The 22337-nt window shown below is 48.7% G+C and overlaps 2 protein-coding genes across 3 annotated transcripts; both read left to right on the top strand.

Moving 5' to 3' along the window:
* The first annotated feature begins 636 nt into the window (after positions 1-636).
* Positions 637-13764, top strand: kpna6 (karyopherin alpha 6 (importin alpha 7)). The gene is made up of 14 exons (XM_030346443.1): positions 637-789; positions 2334-2467; positions 3373-3465; positions 3631-3730; positions 3827-3921; positions 4178-4309; positions 4387-4475; positions 4900-4999; positions 5192-5355; positions 5908-5986; positions 6285-6410; positions 7526-7653; positions 8614-8798; positions 9269-13764. Exons 1-14 carry the CDS (start codon positions 786-788, stop codon positions 9457-9459), a joined length of 1620 nt encoding a protein of 539 aa, XP_030202303.1. The 5' UTR covers positions 637-785; the 3' UTR covers positions 9460-13764.
* A 109-nt stretch (positions 13765-13873) lies between these two features.
* txlna (taxilin alpha) lies at positions 13874-22268 on the top strand. 2 transcript variants are annotated; one of them, XM_030346444.1, is made up of 11 exons: positions 13874-14007; positions 14306-14489; positions 14737-15003; positions 15167-15258; positions 15675-15845; positions 18295-18489; positions 19002-19121; positions 19522-19596; positions 19716-19808; positions 19932-20027; positions 20811-22268. In XM_030346444.1, the coding sequence occupies exons 2-11, from the start codon at positions 14327-14329 to the stop codon at positions 21132-21134; spliced, it is 1596 nt and encodes a 531-aa protein (XP_030202304.1). In that variant the 5' UTR covers positions 13874-14007; positions 14306-14326; the 3' UTR covers positions 21135-22268. The 2 variants fall into 2 exon arrangements, with proteins under 2 accessions (XP_030202304.1, XP_030202305.1); XM_030346445.1 differs by having other exon boundaries at positions 13884-13998.
* The last annotated feature ends 69 nt before the right edge of the window (positions 22269-22337 follow it).

Raw genomic sequence — 22337 nt, 5'->3', positions numbered from 1 at the left:
AGTGAGGCTAATAGGAAGAAATAAATAAACATAGTTGTTAGTGAGTGAGATCTGTGACAGTGAAGGGTAAAGGGCGTGTACATCATGTGTCACATTGCAATGACGCCTACATTTCAGAAGTATAGCGTAGGAATAGTATTGTATTTGGTAGTAATGGTATTTCGGTCATAATAATTCATTGTGAAATAATTTGTCATTATGGGGTCACATTGTGATATTAGACACTGCCACAGCGTTGCTCATGTGAGACAAAGTTTTGATAGGCCTAGGTTACGGTATATTTAGGGTTGATTAGGATTTTACATTCGACAAATCATTCAAGGCATCAGAAAATGGCGGAGTATCGACAGCCAAGAAATGTATGCATTCTGAAGAACAAGCCGTATAACTATCTATAAATATCATCCAGACATCTGCAAAGAGTCACAACAGTGACTTGGAGGTGGGAGTTCGTTTTTTATTTATATGTTCTCTACTATCTCTTTAATAATTCAAACACAGGAATTGAATTCAGTTTTTTGATTGAATGCACAATGACACAATTATAAAATATAAAAGAACACCATGGGTCTAACTTAATTCTGAGCAGACTTTATCAGGGGGCTGCAGTGAGTGGGTTCGCTGCGCCCCCTGGCGGCTGAAGATTACCTGCTTGACGGCTGCTGTCCTCCAGTGTGTTGACGCGACGGATTGCTTTTAGGAGCAACCTCTGGAAAGCTTCAGGAGGAAGGATTTCTACGATTTATTACTGCGCGACGTGAGGAAAACGTTTGATTAAAGACAAAATGGGTAAGGTAGTAAGACATAGGAATGAATGTGTGTAGTAAATGTAGTCCTTAGTTCTCTGATGGCAGAGTCCACTAGCAGCTAGCTAGCGGCGCCCTGTAGCAAGAGTTAAAGCGTGTAGCGGGCTCATGTCAACACAGTCATGCACATGCATTGATTCCAAATGACACGTTTATTGCTTATTGTATGAAAGACAACCTCGGATGGAACTACCTCAGTGGATATGGGTCGACGGAAGCGGGGATTACGGTTAAAGTAGTAACGCACCCCGCTAGCGGCTAAAGCTAGTCTGCTAGCCTGCTAACGGCTAATGCGGCTGTCAGCCTCTATTTTTAAAACTGTCCAACAACTAAATTACATGACGTCAGCTAAAACCTTTTCGGCTGTTCGGTCATAACGTTTGACACCGAAAGGACGAGTCAAGGGAAACGGTGTTAGCCAGTCAGCTAACAGACGTATTACAATATTTAAATCCTGCATTACAATCGAGCTTGGGCTTTTGTTGACATGTGACCCAGATGAGGATAAACCCGTCCACCTGGACTACAGGTATATGTGGATAGACCAGTCCACCTGGACTACAGGTCTGGTCTCTGAGGATAGGCCAGTCCTTCTGAACCACAGGTCTGACCCCCTGGTCTCTGAGGATAGACGACTCCACCTAAACCACAGTTCCCGAACGCCTGATCGGACTCTCTCTTACATCGCTGCCCTTATCACATTTGAAACCAATTCTCAGGGTTCAGTGCCTCACAGACTTGATAAAACACGTCACTTACTACATTGGAGTAGTAAGTCGACCTCATGTTTTTTTCCTTATTCGACAGGTGTCCATGCGGCACTATCACCTTGACAAAAGTTCATAACTGAGTCATATTAAGCAGGCTACGACACTATGGCATGTTGCACTTCCATACAGCATCAGGTAGCTGTAAAGTCTGTTCCTGACCACGGCCTACTGCTGAGCAGAATCATTTTATGGAATCATTACAATGTTCTTAATATAAACAATCCCAACGTTATCATTGCTCTTTTACTATCTTCTTCATACCAAGTTATCCTGCCGAGAGGTCTTGAGTGTGATAGTGTAAGCTCAGCCATGTGTGGCCATGAAATACAATGTTAGTTGCCTCATTTAATGCCGGGAATGGATATTGTGTGAGATTTTCTATGCAGTCAATAATCTCTGCTGTTAATCGGTTTTGTAGAGTGGCAGGAATACCCTGATGTCAGCCAAAAGCAGGTCAATCTCTGGCCAGAGATTTTATTCTATGGCTGCAAGCATAAAATAAAGGCATAGACCTTTCCAAGGCTCATACCTCATGTAATGTTACCCCCCCCCCCCCTTGTTTCCTCAACGTTACCTAATTTTAGTTTTAGGTGGGGTTGGAGAAACGTGATACACATCAGTGAAATACCCTGCACCCCTCAGACACATGCTACCAGCTACTCATTTGTGTGTGCTCTCTCTCTCTCTCTCTCTCTGTCTCTCTGTCTCTCTGTCTCTCTGTCTCTCTGTCTCTCTGTGTGTGCGCGCGCGCGCGCAGAACCGTCTGCCAGTCCGGCCAAGGATACCTGCCGGATGAACCGCTACAAGAACAAAGCCCTGAACCCCGAGGAGATGCGGCGCCGGCGGGAGGAGGAGGGCCTCCAGCTCAGGAAGCAGAAACGAGAGCAGCAGGTGGTCACAGACTCCATATAGGGCCCTCATGATGGAGGGCCCCTGGTCCAGATGGGGAGTGGCCCTCATGAGGAAGGGCCCCTGGTCCAGAAGGGGCGTGGCCCTCATGATGGAGGGCCCCTGGTCCAGAAGGGGCGTGGCCCTCATGATGTAGGGCCCCTGGTCCAGAAGGGGAGTGGCCCTCATGATGTAGGGCCCCTGGTCCAGAAGGGGAGTGGCCCTCATGAGGGAGGGCCCCTGGTCCAGAAGGGGAGTGGCCCTCATGATGGAGGGCCCCTGGTCCAGAAGGGGAGTGGCCCTCATGAGGGAGGGCCCCTGGTCCAGAAGGGGCGTGGCCCTCATGATGTAGGGCCCCTGGTCCAGAAGGGGAGTGGCCCTCATGAGGGAGGGCCCCTGGTCCAGAAGGGGAGTGGCCCTCATGATGGAGGGCCCAGTAGGGGGTGGCCCACTAAGTAATAATCAATATAATGATCACACTTTTTTAGCATTATTGAAGATCTTGGTCCTATTTGGAGCCATGCAGAACATAAGTCCATGACCTGAATGGTCCAACTATTGCGCCAATTTATCAAAGACACAAAGTTGAAGATGCAGACCACATTATTCTTCACAACAATGGTGTGAAGAAGAGGTTAGAAGATGAGTGTTACGGTGTCGCTAAGCCTAAACTGTGGCTGCAGTATCTAGGCTGCCATAGCAACGCTGAATCGTAATGAGGGGAAAAGGCTGAAACATTTTTTTCTTAATATTTAAATAATTACTGAATGAACTGGTGACTTTACGATTAGTTCTGCTGTATTGGTGCGCTTAAGCTTAAAATAAGGAAGTCAATTCTACATGAGTGCAGTGCTTTTGTGTACATTTTGTGTCACTGTGACCTGACCCATATCCCTTTTGAGTCGCAGCTCTTCAAGAGACGAAACGTGGACATGCTCAGTGAAGAGGCGGCCATGTTTGAGAGTCCTCTGGTGGATTCCTACCTCAACTCACCGGTCACAGTGAGCTCCACACAAACATCTACACATCCATATCCCAATAGACTCATGCCTGGTTCTTGGTCCATATTTAGTTTCAGTTCTGGTGGCTAATGTTTCCCAGCCGGCTAGTGGGTTGAGAACTCTGGGAAATGTAGTCTCTGAGTGTGTGTGCTTGTTGTTTGTCAGGAAGGGGTGATAACCAGAGAAATGGTAGAGATGCTGTTCTCAGAAGACCCAGAGCTCCAGCTAAGCACCACGCAAAAGTTCAGAAAGCTACTCTCCAAAGGTAATCCACCCCTGACCCGTGTCGCCCACGGGGCTGAGCCACCGTGTTCGATCACAACATCTCACGCCTCGTGTTGTATGGGTTCATCCACCTCAGAGCCCAACCCCCCCATCGATGAGGTCATCAACACACCGGGGCTGGTGGAGCGCTTTGTGGAGTTCCTGAAGCTGAGTGTCAACTGCACACTGCAGGTACACTCACTCACACTCACTCACGCACACTTACATACAAGCACACACAGACACACACACACTCTCACGCACACACTTGCATGCAAGTACACGCGCACTTACATTCACACGCACCTACAGGTACACACAGACACGGACAGATGCACACAGACATTCACACACACACGGACAATCACACGCACACACAGACATTCACACCCGCATACAGGTACACACGGCACTTCTGCCAAGGTCTAATCTGTTGTTTCCCCGGAAGTTCGAGGCGGCGTGGGCGCTGACCAACATCGCGTCGGGAACGTCCATGCAGACGAAGACGGTGATCGAGGCCGGGGCGGTGCCCGTCTTCATAGAGCTCCTCAACTCTGACTTTGAGGACGTCCAGGAGCAGGTAATGACCGGCCTGATGTTCCTCACAGCGCCCGTTGAACCCAGTGCGCTGACCACCTGCTGTGCTTGTTTGTCCAGGCGGTCTGGGCCCTGGGTAACATCGCCGGGGACAGTGCGGTGTGCCGGGACTATGTGCTGAACTGCAACATCCTCCCACCACTATTAATGTAAGTTTGTCTACCTTGCCCCACGCTGACATTTGACCAAGCCTACACACCGTGTACAACCGTCCTGTCTTACTCTTTGGTGCACAGATCAAGTGACCGATCTAATCAATGGACAGTAAAGAAGGGATTAATGGTTAACATGAGACTCATCTCAGAAGCAGCAGTCCTACATGATGGCAGACAGACACGGCCTGAACCACATGACCTCAAAGGGTGGAGCTCGGCCTTGTTAAGTTACGCACATATTCTACTGAAATCAAAGGGATGCTTCAGAAAGGATCTTGACGTATTCCTACAGGATACCCTCTTGTAAAGTTAACTACCGCTGGCCAAGATGTGTTGGCCAGTGGCATCCATAAGGCCATGCATGGCCTGGGCTGCCATGTGATGTGCCTTGTGCTCACTGTTTGAACTCTCCTGTCAGGCTTCTGACCAAATCCACCAGACTGACCATGACCAGGAACGCCGTCTGGGCGCTGTCCAACCTGTGTCGAGGGAAGAACCCGCCGCCTGCCTTTGAAAAGGTCAGTCCTCCCCTCTCCGTGGGGACCAGGCCGCTGTAGCCTACTACTACTAGCCTTCTACTTCTTATGGATTAAGGGGGAGATGGTGGAGCTCTGTATCTGACTGTGTGTGTGCGTGGCCCCCAGCTCTGTATCTGACTGTGTGTGCGTGGCCCCCAGCTCTGTATCTGACTGTGTGTGCATGGCCCCCAGGTGTCCCCCTGCCTCCCGGTGCTGTCCAGGCTCCTGTTCAGCAGCGACCCCGACCTGCTGGCAGACGCCTGCTGGGCCCTGTCCTACCTCTCAGACGGACCCAACGACAAGATCCAGGCCGTCATCGACTCGGGGGTGTGCCGGCGCCTGGTGGAGCTCCTCATGTCAGTGAGGCAGCAGTACAGTCCAAACCTCTTTTACCCTCACCTCAGACTGTGGGGAACGAGCTTAAATTATAAAGTGGGATTAGTCGGAAATTAAGGAGGTAGTGATTTATTTTGATCTGATTTACAAAGAACTGCTTCGCTCTTGGCCAGCAGCTTCTCTTTGAATAATGCTGCCCGATTAAAGCCTGCCTTATGAAATAGGATTTGTAAATGGCCGTGGGAATTAGGGATACAAAACTGGATGCGAGGAAACTGATACTTGCCGAGCAAATAATAATATGATGACAAATGTATTGTAATCTAAAATAGTTTTGAAGTCATTATTGTCTGTCTGTTTTATGCAGTTCTTAAAGTGCACTGTATTGGATATGTTTGGTATGGGCCATTATGTGCACTGCCGACAAATCCTGTATGAATCATCATGCCATGGGTGTGTTCTGTCTGGGTGTAAACGATAAGCCAGCTTGGCTCTGCCCCAAGGGTTTTTGTCTTCATCCACTTCCTGTGTCCCTGACTCCACCCCCTTATCTCGGCCCTCCTCCTCTGCAGGCATAGCGACTATAAGGTGGCCTCTCCTGCTCTGAGAGCTGTGGGGAACATTGTGACCGGGGACGACATCCAGACACAGGTGAGCACAACGCTGCGCTTCAGGAGGGTCGTCGAAGGTTCTCCTCCATGTCTGTTAAACGTTCCTATGTTTCCCTAATGCGTTTGTTTGAGTGTTGTATAGTTTTGTAGCCTGTTGGCTACGAGGTCCCGGCACATTCCTGGTGCCCTGCATCAGTCCTGGCTTTAGCCACAGTCCTGGCTTTAGCCTCAGACTGCAGGCTGAAGCCAGGGGGTGATGTAAAGCCTCCAGTCAGGGGCACTGAGTGGGTGGTGTAAAGCCTCCAGCCAGGCTCATTGTGTGCATGTTCTCTGTGTAGGTGGTGTTGAACTGCTCGGCGCTGCCCTGCCTGCTGCACCTCCTCAGCAGCGCTAAAGAGTCCATCCGCAAAGAGGCCTGCTGGACCATCTCCAACATCACCGCCGGCAACAGGGCGCAGATACAGGTGTGGCCTCAGAGCTGGATACAGGGGTTACCATGGCTACAGGGCGCAGATACAGGTGTGGCCTCGGAGCTAGATACAGGGGTTACCATTGCTACAGGGCGCAGATACAGGTGTGGCCTCAGAGCTAACTGGATACAAGGGTTACCATGGCTACAGGGCGTAGATACAGGTGTTACCATGGCTACAGAGCGCAGATACAGGTGTTACCATGGCTACAGAGCGCAGATACAGGTGTTACCATGGCTACAGAGCGCAGATACGGGTGTTACCATGGCTACAGATCTAGATACAGGTGTTACCATGGCTACAGAGCTCAGATACGGGTGTAACCATGGCTACAGAGCGCAGATACAGGTGTTACCATGGCTACAGAGCGCAGATGCAGTTGTTACCATGGCTACAGAGCGCAGATGCAGGTGTTACCATGGCTACAGAGCTTGGATATGGTTGTTACCATGGCTACAGATCTACATACAGGTGTTACCATGGCTACAGAGCTCAGATACAGGTGCTACCATGGTGTAACATGCGTTGTGTTTATCTCTGAAGCATGGACTGGGACTCTCAGCATTGGGTGCAGTGGTTGTATTGCCTGCACAATGGACCAGCAAACATACAGACAGGGTATATCATTTCCTGGTCCGCCTAGACAAAATAAATACAATATTACAAATTGCACGATAACCTGTGCGTGCAAACGAAAATAAAATAAATAATACCATGCCAAATATCACAAGAATGTATTAAACAACTGTCTAGAGATAAGTCACGATAATGATGACATGACTAACAGATATTTCATGCTGACGTGTTTCTTGCTCAACCTACCTGCATCAGATGCCGTCCTTTCTGCCCCAGCATACCCAGGATGCAACACTGTACCGAAATATCACAAGTCTTGACCCAATGACTGGATGGATTTAACAATATTCTCATACTCATTTTATTTACTCCCTTACAATGGGTGGGTTGAGATTGGTTAAAAAGAGGACATCCCACAAGGACCTGAGGGTCTTGATTATCTGCCTGATATCCAGAGAGACCAGGCAGGAGAGTAGATCCAAAAACAAAGGGCTGGGGAAGTCTTTATCTCCTCCTCCGTGCCCTTCCCACAGACGGTGATCGACGCCAACATCTTCCCGGTGCTCATCGACATCCTGCAGAAGGCGGAGTTCAGGACCAGGAAGGAGGCCGCCTGGGCCATCACCAACGCCACCTCGGGAGGCACGCCCGAGCAGATCAGGTCCTCAGAGCTCCACCACACCTGTTCACCTCATTCATTCATTACACCTGGTATTAGAAGGTCAGGTCCTCAGACATTCACTACACCTGTTATTAGATGACTGTAACCTGTCATTATAACACCTGGTATTAGCAGACTGTAACCTGTCATTATAACACCTGGTATTAGCAGACTGTAACCTGTCATTATAACACCTGGTATTAGCAGACTGTAACCTGTCATTATAACACCTGGTATTAGCAGACTGTAACCTGTCATTATAACACCTGGTATTAGCAGACTGTAACCTGTCATTATAACACCTGGTATTAGCAGACTGTAACCTGTCATTATAACACCTGGTATTAGCAGACTGTAACCTGTCATTATAACACCTGGTATTAGCAGACTGTAACCTGTCATTATAACACCTGGTATTAGCAGACTGTAACCTGTCATTATAACACCTGGTATTAGCAGACTGTAACCTGTCATTATAACACCTGGTATTAGCAGACTGTAACCTGTCATTATAACACCTGGTATTAGCAGACTGTAACCTGTCATTATAACACCTGGTATTAGCAGACTGTAACCTGTCATTATAACACCTGGTATTAGCAGACTGTAACCTGTCATTATAACACCTGGTATTAGCAGACTGTAACCTGTCATTATAACACCTGGTATTAGCAGACTGTAACCTGTCATTATAACACCTGGTATTAGCAGACTGTAACCTGTCATTATAACACCTGGTATTAGCAGACTGTAACCTGTCATTATAACACCTGGTATTAGCAGACTGTAACCTGTCATTATAACACCTGGTATTAGCAGACTGTAACCTGTCATTATAACACCTGGTATTAGCAGACTGTAACCTGTCATTATAACACCTGGTATTAGCAGACTGTAACCTGTCATTATAACACCTGGTATTAGCAGACTGTAACCTGTCATTATAACACCTGGTATTAGGTACCTGGTGAACCTGGGCTGCATCAAGCCCCTGTGTGACCTGCTGACCGTCATGGACTCCAAGATCGTGCAGGTGGCTCTGAACGGCCTGGAGAACATCCTCCGTCTGGGGGAGCAGGAGGCCAAGCAGGAGACCAGCGGAGCAGGGGTCAACCCCTACTGCAGCCTCATCGAGGAGGCCTACGGTCAGCACACACACACTGCTGGTCCACACACACTGCTGGTCACCACACACGCACTGCTGGTCCACACACTGCGGGTTACCACGTACACACTGCTGGTCCTCTCTGTCTCCGTCTCTGTCTGTCCGTGTCTCTGTCTCTCTGGGTGTCTGTGTCTCTGTCTGTCTCTGTCTCTCTGTGTCTCTGTCTCTGGGTGTCTGTGTCGCTGTCTGTCCACACACACATGACCCAATGGGGGGCTGGAGGGGTCATCAGAGAGGGATGGATGCTAGAAAAGACAAAGTCCCGTAGAATTGTAACCTGTATGAGGAGCAATGATTCAGGATCCCTTCCTCTTGGATTCTGTTCGACTGTGAATGTACATTTGAATGATTCAAGTATTATTATTCTTTTCATGATTCAGAAAAAAGAAACATGGAAACAGTTTAGGCCCCGTTATTGTTAAATCTCACCCCTTTCTCTGCGCTCCTCAGGTCTGGACAAGATCGAGTTCCTCCAGAGCCACGACAACCAGGAGATCTACCAGAAGGCCTTCGACCTGATCGAGCACTACTTCGGCGTGGAGGAGGACGACGTGGCGGGCCTGGCGCCGCAGGTGGACCAGGCCGGCCAGCAGTTCCTCTTCCCCCAGCAGGAGGCCCCCATGGAGGGCTTCCAGCTATAACTCCCCCGGCCCCCCATCCTCCAGGGTACATCCAGAGGGCACTCCTGTACCGTCTGACGCCCTCCCTCTCTCCCATGTGTGAGGTCCCATCTCCCCCATCTACCTTCCCCCCCCCGCCCCCGCCTTATCCTGCAGCCTCCGGTCAGCCCTGCTCGTCGCCAGGAGCGCTGACCTTTAAACGATCCTACCTAGTCTGAAGAAATACCCAACTCAAACGGTCCGAGGACACAATCACCTTGACAAAGGCCAGCGCGAGGAAGTGCGTCGTGGACATCTCTTCAACGTGCTGACATGCCATGGCTCATAGGGGTCAGCGTAAGGCTTCCTCTCTCTGGATCACGGGCCTCTTCCTGCTCTGGGGACCCCCCCCCCCCGTGGAGAGCTCTGAGGGTCCTGAGGTTGCAGGGCCAAAAAATAGATGAATTCATGGTCCTTTCTTTGCCTCGAGGGAGGGTTGTTGAATCATGCTTTTCTTTTCCTATGTTCTGCGTTTAAGGATTAGTTTGGTAGCCCTCCCTGGTTCCTGAGTGTGGAGCAGCGTTTGGGTTCTGCCACAGTGGCCGTAGATTCAGGGCTGGTTTCTCATGGTAAGAGAGGAACCGCCTCTAGGGGGCGTTGCTCCTCCCCATGGAAACACTGGGAGGGGGCGGGGCTAGTCTGACAGAGGCGGGGCCATGCCATTTTGAGTTGACGGGATGAGTTACTCCCTGATTTTGCTTTTCAGATAGTAGATAGAGTGTGGGGGGGTCTGGGGTTGAAGGTGATGAAGTAAGATGTCATTTAGGTTGAGGTGGTTCAGGTTTTGGGGGTTGGTGTTATGGGGTGGGGCGGGGGGGGGGGGGGGGTCTAATGTTCGTGGTGTGCCGTGTTATTAATAATGAACCCTTTGGATTATGAAGTTCTCTTGACTAATAAGATAGAGCATGGCTGGTGGTCAGCCTGCAGGGGAGGGGTGTGTTACCGGGACCCCGTGGGGGGCTTATAGGGTGCATGCGTTTCTACGGTGATGTCAATCACACTCGGACCCGGAGGTTACAGAGGTGTCATGGAGTGCAAACCGGTGTCACTCACAAAACCAATTTTGCGCTGCTGCTTCTACGCAGCGGTGCGCGTGGTCGACGGTCCACCGGGGATGTCTTTACTATTGGAGTCTGTGGCCTAAAGGGGCAGACTAGGTGACGGCTGTTTGTCCCACAGGACACCTCTGTGAAGGCTCCGTGAGCGTGGCTCTGCTGCGACCCCTCCCCGTCTCCTGCATGGCGTTTATGACCCTACTCCAAGTCACGCTATATCCCTGGCCAAACTCGGTGGCAGACTCGTACTACACAATAAGAGCGTCAATGCAGTGGTACACCTGGAGGACTCCCACTGGACAGGTTGCATCTAGTGGGTGGTTTTTGAGTTTCTTATTTTGGTGCTGGTGTGGTCCCAGTGGTAGCGAGGGTGTGTTGTACAGCAGTTGATAGATATCTAACCTTAATGATTCTTGGTTACCTTTATCGTGGAGAATGGCTTTGACAACTGGTGATGATGTTGCATGGGTCCATTGTAATATATAAAGGTGTGGGTATATATTCAAATCACTGGCTTACAACGTGTAGTACCAACTAGGGTCTGGCTAGGGATACGTCTTATGTGATGAGCCTAAACCTCCAAAACAAAACTTAAGATGTATAGAGCACACATTACACGCACACTTGCATCCAACACCAGCAGACACTGCACACACACCTTACCCATGAGTGGGTTCTCGCATTTGACAATGGTTTCCTCAATGACAGGTTTTACAGTGCACTCCTCTCCAAGGGGGGGAGGGGGAAAGCTATGCACACGATATTCTGTTCCTCGGTCAAAATGACCTGTATTCTAGGATACCTTTTTCATTTGCGAGCCACTTGACATGAGAGGATTTCAGCCTCGTAAACCCTGATCCCAGGTCAGCTGCCCTCCTGCCGCGGGTCACCACAGGCCCACTGGGGGAGGCCCAGCGGAACTGGGATCAGCGTTCCTCCGGGCACAACGGTCTGCTAGTGTGATGTTTGACTGACAGGCACTGCGTGAAGACGGATATATTCATTTTGTTTTACGACCCCCTTAAGGAGCGCTTATTCAGTGGATCAAACCCCACTGCTGGGACTCGGCGTGCAGGCTCGACTGTGGCTTTGGTCTGAGCTTAATGCAGTGTGTGTGCTTTGTATGGATCTAATATCTATATGGTAATCACATGCACACACACACACCGAAACGTTACATCAGATTCGAATTGATGAACCTTATTGGGGATCATCCCGGCCAACAGAGACCAAGCAGCAGCAGCAGCAGCAGCAGCACGGTCTAATGGCAGGGGAGACTGTCTCTCTGCCGGTCTCTCTGCCGGTCTGAAGATCCACAGTAGGCGTGTTCCTACCAGGCTGGAGAGGTTCAGCGGTGGACGCCGTCAAGCGGGCGGTTAGCCGCGCCCCGTCGCTCACGGCCTCAACGGCAGCGCGTTGCGCCCGCCGAGCAGCATTTATATCGATGGACTTTGGTTTAATTTCCACTTCTGGTCAAGATCCTCAAAGAATTTCCGGAGTGGCAAAGAAAACATGCTCACGAAAGAAGAATCTATAAAAAAAAAATGAAAATATTTATATTTTAAGAAATGCACTCCTATTCACTAAAGTGCCAAACCCGACCAACAACAGACTGAGATTCCTAGGTTTCTGACTGATAGACTTTCTTTCCTTTTTATTTTCTTCTTTTTGTCCTTTTTGTACTTGAATGTGCACACGTTTTGTGCAAAACATTGCTGCTCTCCTTATCTCAACATTTCATTATATTGCCATTTATTCTTTCTATAAGTGGCATTCTTCAACAAACAGGAAGTAAATCAGGACGCAGGATGTGACTTCATTGTTCGGGGCAACAAAGGGCTTAATGATTGCGTCACATTGCGAACTCCGAGTTGTGTCCCACTTCTTCCAGTGTTGTTGTGTTGTGGCTCAGGGGGACCCCACCACCCCCGGCGTTCCCAGTGACACGGTGACATTGGCTGACCCCCTGGGTCGGCTTGGGTAATTAACATGAGGTTCAATATGCGGCCAATATCCACTTCCCAACACTGTTCAGAAAAGGTTTGTCACCTTTTCTCAAGAGCACAAGATGCATGGCTGGGATCCTCAGCCAGGCTTGTCCACCTCTGTTTAGTGCTGCCCTAGTGAGCTGGTTATCTCAGCAAAGCGGGCTCCCCTAAGCCCAACATATCTTTAAAGGTGGTGTTTGAGCGTTGTTTCTTTTTGGCAAATTGCTGCAGTGTATTTGTTGTTTATGTTGGTCATCAACAAAAGCTGTTTTTTGCGAGCGCTGCAGGAAGCCCTGCGCTACGTCAACGCACTCCCGCAAAGTGCTCTGCCCTCGACGATACCGACCGCAGACGCAACAACCAGAGAGACGGGAACACGTTTTTCATACTTTGAGTTGAAGCAACTGAAGGAACTTCATGATTTTTTTCGTAAATTATGCAGTGATTGACATTATAAAAAAAGTAAAACTTGGAGCTGATCTATGTGTGTTTTCTGATACTTGGACGTGTATTCTGGTGAACTTCCAATCACTTCTGAGAAGTGGAGAAAGGACCTTCAGGATGTCCTGGTCTCATTAGGGTCTCAAACAATGGGAGATGGTACATGAAAGGTTTTGGTTTTTGTTAATTTGATTAGTTTACCTTCCTCCCTAATCAGGATATCCTGGTTTACAATTTTGAATATCTACATCATAGGTAGGATCTTTAATTTTTTTGTTGGTCATTTTCGAGCGGTCGCAGAATACTGTAGGAGGTGTTCTCTGAGGGGCTGGTTCCAAGGTCTCTATCCCTAGTTAGACATGTCTTCCGTCCTATAGGAATAACCATTGATGTCTCTTGTCAAAAAGGAAAGCGATGCTTAGCTTGGTCAAGTAATGTCTATGCTACAAATGTTTACAATGCTATGTGTTTGTGAAATAGGTTTCATGTCATCACGGACCTGTCCTAACTTCCCTTCTCTGCTTCAGTCCTTTCCCGCCCCCTTTTTTAAATGTATTTATTTCTCTTCAGATGGCTTTAATGTCTGATCCCATTCTTAACTGTGACTTGACTTTACCGACGGTATGAATGAGTGACGAGATAACTTCGAAAGAACATGACACCCAAACATGAACAAGAAAAATTACAAGCATACAAAACCATTAACAATATTAGAAATGTAAAAAAATAAAAAAGTATATTGAATAAAAAATTGTCCAGTGGAAATGCTGTACAAAACGAATAAAGTTATGTTGCAACCCTTTCGTGCATTTCCGTTTTGTTGTGCTTGTGTATGATGAACCTGTACAGCACGGTTCACATGATGTTCAGGTCAGTTCCGCTCCTGATCGCTGGTGGGCGCTAGAGGTAGTAGAGGCTCCTGATAGGTTGAGAGGCGGTGGGCTAACCGGAAGTGATTGTTGTGTTCTGGATACGGTTCTCACGCTGCAAAGAAAGTAAAACCAAAAGCTGGAGCAGGGGTATATCTCCTCCGTCAGGTCTGTCAGGTAACGAATTTAATATTAACATTGTGTAACAGTGGAAGAACTCGTACAGGACTGATGACTTGTCTGTCTGAGGACAGCGAACGCCTCACTATGTTAGCTCGGTACTGCTAACGTTCAACTACAAGCTGCGGATATAAGTGCATCTATTCGACTAAGGTCGATCTAGTATTATTGATAAGTGACAGGTCTCTAGGCACAAAGCTTGAGTAAAGTCTACAGGACTTTAATCAGTGTGTTGTGGTCAAGATTGTGTTGTGGCGTTGGAAACTAATAGTGTGGACTTACTTCTTAACGCCAGATATTACCGTAGATTGAAGAGATGAAGAAACAAGACGCGGAAGAATCCATTCCCCAGGCGGCCGATGAAGCGCCGTCTACAGCTGGGGCCGTGGAGGGCCCCCCCACACCCACGGGATCCGAACCGGAGACCCCCGCGGCACACACACCGCCTCAGTCTGGAGGAACCGGTCTGGACGATAAAGGTTTCAGTCATGTTTTCACGTTGTATCCAGACGGGGTCTTTGATCCCAGCTCTCATGTTTCCGTCATGTCGTCATGCTGTATCAAGACGGGAACTTGGATCTCAGCTCTAACGTGCAACAGCTAGTGCCCACACGTTGACCACTGGCTCTGTGTTAAGTTAATGTCGTCCAATGAGCTGTGGCTATTTAAGGTTCACTGAAACGTTCCCAACCTACTGTGTGTGTGTGTGTGTGTGTGTGTGTGTAGTGGCCGAGGTGGTGCTGTCCCAGTGTGACATGTCAGAGGAGCTGAGTCGGCAGCTGGAGGACATCCTCAGTACCTACTGCCTGGCGAACGCCAACGGCGACGGCCCCGCTCTGCCCAACGGCCAATCGCACAGCCCTGAGCTCAACGGCCTGGCCCATGAAGGGGACGAGGGCAAGGCCGTGAAGGGTGGGAAAGTGAGCGGCGGCGGGGGCGGGGGAGGGAAGGAGGCGAAGAAGACCCAGGAGAAGAAGAAGGTGAAGGGATTGGGTAAGGAGGTCAGGGGGCATCATCGAGGGTCAGAGGGCGGCACGCAGCCCCACGCTGTTGACTATCAACTAGCCCCATATATAGCTCGTCATGTTATCTTATTTTATTGTATTTCTGCCCCCCCATAACACTCTTCAAATGTACTCCTCGGGCCGCTGTGCAGGCAAAGAGATCACCCTCCTGATGCAGACGCTGAACACCCTGAGCACACCCGACGAGAAGCTGGCAGGCCTCTGCAAGAAGTACGCTGAGCTGGTGAGGGGCCTCCTGCACCGCCTTCACATAGCCACCAGAGGGCACTGTTGGCTCATGGGTTTGAGTGGGAAAACTATGATGGCGAAAATGACACATTCACTGTTTAGCGGAAATACGTCTTTCAGCCCTATTTCAAGAATCAAATCGGTTATTGTGTTATTTGTTATCAGTAGTGTTAGTTTTTTTAACTAAATGTCATTGCCATCAGTGTCCACTCTAAGTGAGCTGTTGCAGTCAAAACATGGTGAATGTTGGTGCATTGTATCTTTTTTTTTTTATAAACGTCCAATCATTGTAGTACAGCAAGCTACAGTTGCACAATAAATAAAATGTTGGCAACAAAGGCTAACCAAAGCATCTTTTCACGTCAAGAATAATGAGACCGTCCATCAAGTGTGTGTGTTTTGTGTGTGTAGCTGGAGGAGCAGCGTAACGCCCAGAAGCAGATGCGCGCGCTGCAGAAGAAGCAGAGCCAGCTGGTGCAGGAGAAGGACAACCTGCGCAACGAGCACAGCAAGGCTATCCTGGCCCGCGGCAAGCTGGAGAGCCTCTGCCGAGAGCTGCAGCGGCACAACCGCACGCTGAAGGTACGCTCCTCCTCAGCCGGTCAGCAGAGCCTCCCGGGAGGCTCGTAGCACTGCCCCTGGGTCTGCTCCTGTAGGGACCAGCAGCTGGTTGCACCAGCAGAACGTAAGGTCCCACTTAGGCTACGTTGAACGTAAATCACCCAAACGTTTGACTTTACACTCTACTAAAAAAATAGCAGTTGCACCAAGCAGATAGTTTCAACGTAACACTAAGTTATAACTTATCTTTTACACCTCCCCTCTAGCTGGTGTAAGTTCCATACTAACGATAAAGAACCGTTAAAAGAAAAAAACGTAAAAAGATTTCAACACTAAGGCAGGGTAAAGATGGCTATTCGTTTTGAGCAATGGGAAGAGGAGTTTCAACGCTGTTTGCACCAGGAACGGATTGTCCGTGACCGTATCGATCCATTTCTTTATTATAGGGCCCGACCGATTAATCGGCCGATTATAGCCTTTTTGAAAATAATCGGCATCGGCCAAAAAGCTTCTTTTTTTTTTTTTTTTTTCTTTTTTTCTTTTTAAATGTTATTGCGCTTAGTATCCTGCAGATTGCGCTCCTACTCGCCTTGCTAACTAACAACTTTAGCTGGAGTAAAAAAGAGGAGATTGAATTTTACCGTACAACATGAAAGCACGCTCGCTCAGGCAGCTGCGCGCTCACCTCACCAATGTACACAAGACGCATTGTTTGAGCATGTTGTGCCTGTTTTTCTTTAGGTCCCAGGCCATGTTAATTTGTTATACTGTAGACTCTAACGGTGAGACCATAATGCTCAGCAAGCACGTGTTAGTCACTGCTCACGAGCGCAGCACATTGGGAGTTAGTTATTTATTTTACATTTTACATTACACTCATTTTTGACTGTAAATGTATTCTAAAACACTCAAAGGTTCTGCATTCAATTCACATATTCGTCAAAAGTGTTTAAAGTATAATTTGGGTATCAAAAACTACGTTTTATATACTTTTTTTTTAATCGGCCGATTAAATCGTAATCGTAATTTTTCTCTGAAAATAATCGGCATCGGCACTCAAAAATCTATATCGGTCGGGCCCTTCCTTAATAAGTTTGATGTTGAATTATATGCGCGATTTCGGTTTTGCCGGGCGGAATATTTTATTTATTTATTTATTATAAAATCCGCCATCAAATTGCTTAACCTCACGCCTCTACCGTCCAAGCAAATTTTAGAGAATAAATGACTGAAACTGTTTTGTTTGCCCTCTCATTTGGGTGCCAACGCATCTTCACTCGGATAAGGTGGAAACTTGCCGTTATGGTGGTGCAACCAAAATTTAGAACACCTTTAGTTTGACACTAGCTACGTCGAGCGTAGGGTTAAGGCGGACTTTACACCCGAACTTATGATCGGCTTTACGTTCTGCTGGTGCAACTGACTGCTGCAGTCGGTTGCACCCGGACCCGGGGCCGACATAACCAGTGAGGTCTGCTCCTGGACCAGAACCCGGGACAGACTTGAAGTTGAACATCAAATGGAAGAATTCTAGACTTCTAACACGTCTCATTCCACCATAGTATGGCTCGCGTTCCCAACAGCTTGATTCTTTATTATTCTCTCCTATAATGTAATGATATAATAATATAACTACCAGCCTTAAAAGGGTAATGAAGGTTCAGAACGCACCACAGGGATTCCGGTAGATATTCGCTTGCAGCAAAGTTTCCTTTCAGATATATCTTGCTGTAAAGACTCAACATAAGACAATATTCTAGATCACTGCTCTAGATGTTCGACATGTTCCTAATATCAAGGACACCGTGTGGCACTCTGGGAAATGTGTGTAAAACACTATAGACAAGACTATACATGAAAGGCATCCACTCGCGGTTGATATGTGGAAACAGGGAATATTGAACGATTATAAGAACTCATCAACCCGGATATTATTGCGTAACGCGTTTGAAACGGCTCATACACGTGTCTTGAAAGAATCATTCAAAGGAAACAGACTGTAATTTAGAACCTAATGGGCTTCGATGTGTGTTGTCATGGACGCAAGACCAGACATTGGTTAAGGCGCGCCTTCAAGCTGGTAGCCCTGCTGTCATGGAGATGAATCTCCCGTTCAGGCCAGGCTAATGTCTGCTACCAAGCCCTGCCGCATGGAAGGAGCACCATTAGTGTGATGAGCCATGCTGTGTTTGTCCTGCGGATGCTTCTTTAAAGGTCCCATGACATGCCACCAGGTGTGGTGTGATTAGCCGCTACAAGCCGTATTGGAAATCTGACCCTTATGACATCACAGGTGGGCGTGTCCACCTAGATGGGTGACGGATAGATGAGCAACGTTTGCTACAGTCCACTGGGTAGGCGGGTAGACTGATCCATCCAGCACACATCTAGGTGGACACGCCCACCTGTGATGTGATAAGGGGCCGATTTCCAAAACGGCTTGTAACGGCTAACCCCCCCCCCCCCCCAGGAAGAAGGGGTGCAGCGGACGCGGCTGGAGGAGGAGAAGAGGAAGGAGGTGACGTCCCACTTCCAGGTCACGCTGCAGGACATCCAGTCCCAGATGGAGCAGCACAACGAGAGGAACGCCAGCCTGCGGCAGGAGAACACCGTGCTGGCCGACAAGCTCAACAAGCTCTACCAACAGTACAAGCTCCGCGAAGAGGTGGGCGGGGCCCCGACTCATGCTTAACCCCGCCCCTATCTCTTGACGGTCCTCTGAATCAAGACCCATTGAAGGGACGTGGAGGGCGTGGCCCCGACTCATGCTTAACCCCGCCCCTATCTCTAGATGGTCCTCTGAATCAAGACCCATTGAAGGGACGTGGAGGGCATGGCCCGACTCATGCTTAACCCCGCCCCTATCTCTTGACGGTCCTCTGAATTGAGACCCGTTAAAGGGAAGAGGAGGAAGGGGCCCGACTCATGCTTAACCCCGCCCCTATCTCTTGACGGTCCTCTGAATTGAGACCCGTTAAAGGGAAGAGGGGCCGTGTTGGGCACAAGGGGGGGATCAAGTGGAGATTTGACGGCTCCTGCAGAATGCAGGAGCAATGCATCAGAAATGGCTTCATTTTTAGTGCTGCCTAAACACAATCCTCTTCAACAATGCGCTAGTAGCCTTCTGTGCTTCTGAATGTGTTCCCTTGGTAAACAAGGCCTCCCTCTCCCGCCCAGCACATAGACAAGGTGGTGAAGCACAAGGAGCTGCAGCAGCAGCTGGTGGACGCCAAGCTGCACCAGGCGCACGAGCTGCTCAAACAATCCGAGGAGCGCCACGACCGTGAGAAGGACTTTGTGAGTCACACATGCATGCATGCATGCATGCATGCATGCATACATACATGCATACACAGTAGCTAAGGTCCGTCCTATTTACTGGTGGAGTGAACAGTTGCATAAGAACCTTACGGGAGGGTAATGATTGGAAAATATCGTGCATTTTGAATGTCCAAATAGCACACCACTAACATTTTAGTCCTGTCTCGTCTCATTAACGAAAACAAAATGTACATTTCGTCATAGTTTTTATTATCAAAGATCTATTTTTAGCTCGTCAACGTCTCGTCTTAGTCATGGAAAAAAGGTTGTTGACGAACATTTTCGTTGACGAAATTAACACTGATACACACACCTAGCTGTTCCTGGGGTTCTTACCCTCCCTCTGCCCCCCCCCCCCCCCCCCCCCCCCCCCCAGCTGCTGAAGGAGGCGGTGGAGTCACAGAGGATGTGTGAGCTGATGAAGCAGCAGGAGGTGCACCTCAAGCAGCAGGTGAGGACCTTGTATTGAGGACGTGCTCTCTGACCGACCACATGAGCCTTAAGAGTTGTTGATGTTGTTGTTGTTGTTGTTGTTGACGGAGCCTGACTCCTCTCCTCATCTCTATGCAGTTGTCGTTATACACTGAAAAGTTTGAAGAGTTCCAGACCACCCTGGCCAAGAGCAACGAGGTCTTCACCACTTTCAAACAGGAGATGGAGAAGGTGAGTGTGTGTGTGTGTGTGTGTGTAGGGGGGGGTATCCTTCTTTAGTCAATGTCTTCATTCTGTTGTAATGAATCAGTCCATTTGAAAACGAGTAATGAATGATCATCATATTGTCTCCAGATGACCAAGAAGATCAAGAAGCTGGAGAAGGAGACCACCATGTACCGGTCCCGCTGGGAGAGCAGCAACAAGGCTCTGCTGGAGATGTCCGAGGAGGTGAGGCCTGCCTCCTCCTGGCCCCGTGGCTCAGCGGGGGTTTCTTCTAGGGCCGGACCCTGGAGTTGGACCAGTCTTCATTAAGATGCCCCAGCGGCCTTCTCAGAAGAAACTATCTTAGGTCCAAACCGCTGCCCTAGTCCCGTCATTGGTGTTGGTTTGAAACTCAGACAGCGGCGTTAAAGCGAGAGGAGAGGGGCGATCTCTGGTCACGAACCATCTGACCCGAAACGCAGCATATAGGTTCACACGGCTGGACCAACCGGGACTACGTCCACTGATTTGGCTTTCGCTCCTCAATTTAGATCAATTCATTGTGGGATTTATCACGCTTAAAGGAGCATATTATACCACCAGGTGTGAGTGTGATTAGCCTACAAGCCGTTTCGCCATTTCTCCTTTAAGCTGTCGAATACCATAATCCTTTCTGATGTCCATGTTGCCGTCGTGGCAAAAAAAACGGAATACGGTTCATTTGGTTGATATCAGGGTCCACAGCCTCGTTCATTAGGGTTATATCAGGATCCACAGCCTCGTTCATTAGGTTTATATCAGGGTCCACAGCCTCGTTCATTTGGTTGATATCAGGGTCCACAGCCTCGTTCATTAGGTTTATATCAGGGTCCACAGCCTCGTTCATTAGGTTTATATCAGGGTCCACAGCCTCGTTCATTAGGTTTATCTCAGGGTCCACAGCCTCGTTCTTTAGCTCAACCTTTTGGCCGAGGCAGTAACGCGTCCAGAGATCGGACCCGTGAACCTGACCCTCCTCCTTGTGTTCAGAAAACGGTGCGGGACCGAGACTTCGAGGGCCTGCAGGGGAAGGTTCAGCGGCTGGAGAAGCTGCGGCGGGCGCTGAAAGTGGAGCGCAACGAGCTCAGCAAGAAGGTGCAGAGCCTGGGGGGGCCGGACGAGGCGGTGCCCCCGGCCCACGCCGACTCGCCCTCCCCGCCCCCCATGGACCTGGAGCACAGCGGCCACCCCCCCACCCCCAACAGCTCCTCCTGCTCACATGCCTGCCGGTGCGGCCCGGAGACGGACTCAAGGAGCCCGCTGGAGGGGGCCCCCCCGCCCCCCGCTGCCCTGCCCCTCTCTGCCCAGGACTGAGGCCTCTGACGGGGAGGAGAGCACGCTCAGACCGCACGCTCAGACTGCACTTCTGCACCCCCGCACCCCCCAACACACTGACACACACACACGCGCGCAGGCTCACATTCCACCCCAAACCTTAAAAACAAGAAATTTAAATATGGGAATACCAGCTCCTATAGGCCCTCAAAAGTTCATGTATTAAGTAACACAACAGACCATATTTCTGTTGCAATTAGAATGTCTATTTAAAATCATTCCATTGATGTGAGAAAAAGCCATCTTCGCTGAATGACTTTAGCCTCTGTTGAATTATTGCACACTTAGTTGCACAATGCTCTTGGACTGTAATAACATTTTGACATATTTAATGTAACTGTTACCTATATCTTACAGAGCACCACTATTCATTAAAATGTATATTTTTAATTGACATGTATTGAGGTTTATTTCGCTGTTTTTGGTTTTTAAATAAATGGCCCTATCATCATATCCTGTTGTGTATATAACAGTCTTTCCTCATTGCTATATACCAACAACATTCTTCTTCCCCGTAGTGTGTGGAGGGTGTGGTGTGCTTTGTGTGTGAACTGTTAGTGTGTGTGGAGGGTTCAGACATGGCTGTGTTGCTTACTGCCTCCTATACTTCACTATAGTCCCCGGGAACTGAATGTTAAACTATGCAATCCTAGCCACTCTCTGATCAAGCAAGCGCTTGCACGTGAGAATGTAGTCTATTCCATTGTTGGATTTGCATGGTACAATTTCATTAAAAATTCACGCTTTTGATTTAACAGAAGAAAATTGTGTATCCACTTGCTGCTTTACTTCCACTGAAAGGGAAAGCAAACAATGATAATATGAAGGAGGGTTGGTGTTGAATACAGTGGTCTATTTAGAGCTGAAAAACGGCTCTGTTTCCATGCTCATTATTCAGTTACTTCTATTCTTTGTGCTTGTATTGAATACCATGGATTAACTGAATATCATTGTTTTAGGAAATATGAAGTGCCTCCCAATCTAGTGCTTGGGTATTCTGTGGTTTATTGGAACGCACCAAAGATTGTTGAACTTTTTTGGTTTATTTTGCTTTTGTGTGTTTGTTGAACTGTCTGTGAAACCTTTCTCTTAAATTAAAGTGCAGCCAGTGTATACGTCCGTTACGAGACATGCTGATGTAGGGGGCAGACTGTGGTGTGGTCAGAGTTCTGGGATACCGAA

The sequence above is a fragment of the Gadus morhua genome, chromosome 22, assembly GCF_902167405.1.
Source record: "Gadus morhua chromosome 22, gadMor3.0, whole genome shotgun sequence".
Lineage (NCBI taxonomy): Eukaryota > Metazoa > Chordata > Actinopteri > Gadiformes > Gadidae > Gadus > Gadus morhua.
Note: the sequence above shows the minus strand (reverse complement) of the source record. Positions and strands in the feature narration are given on the sequence as shown.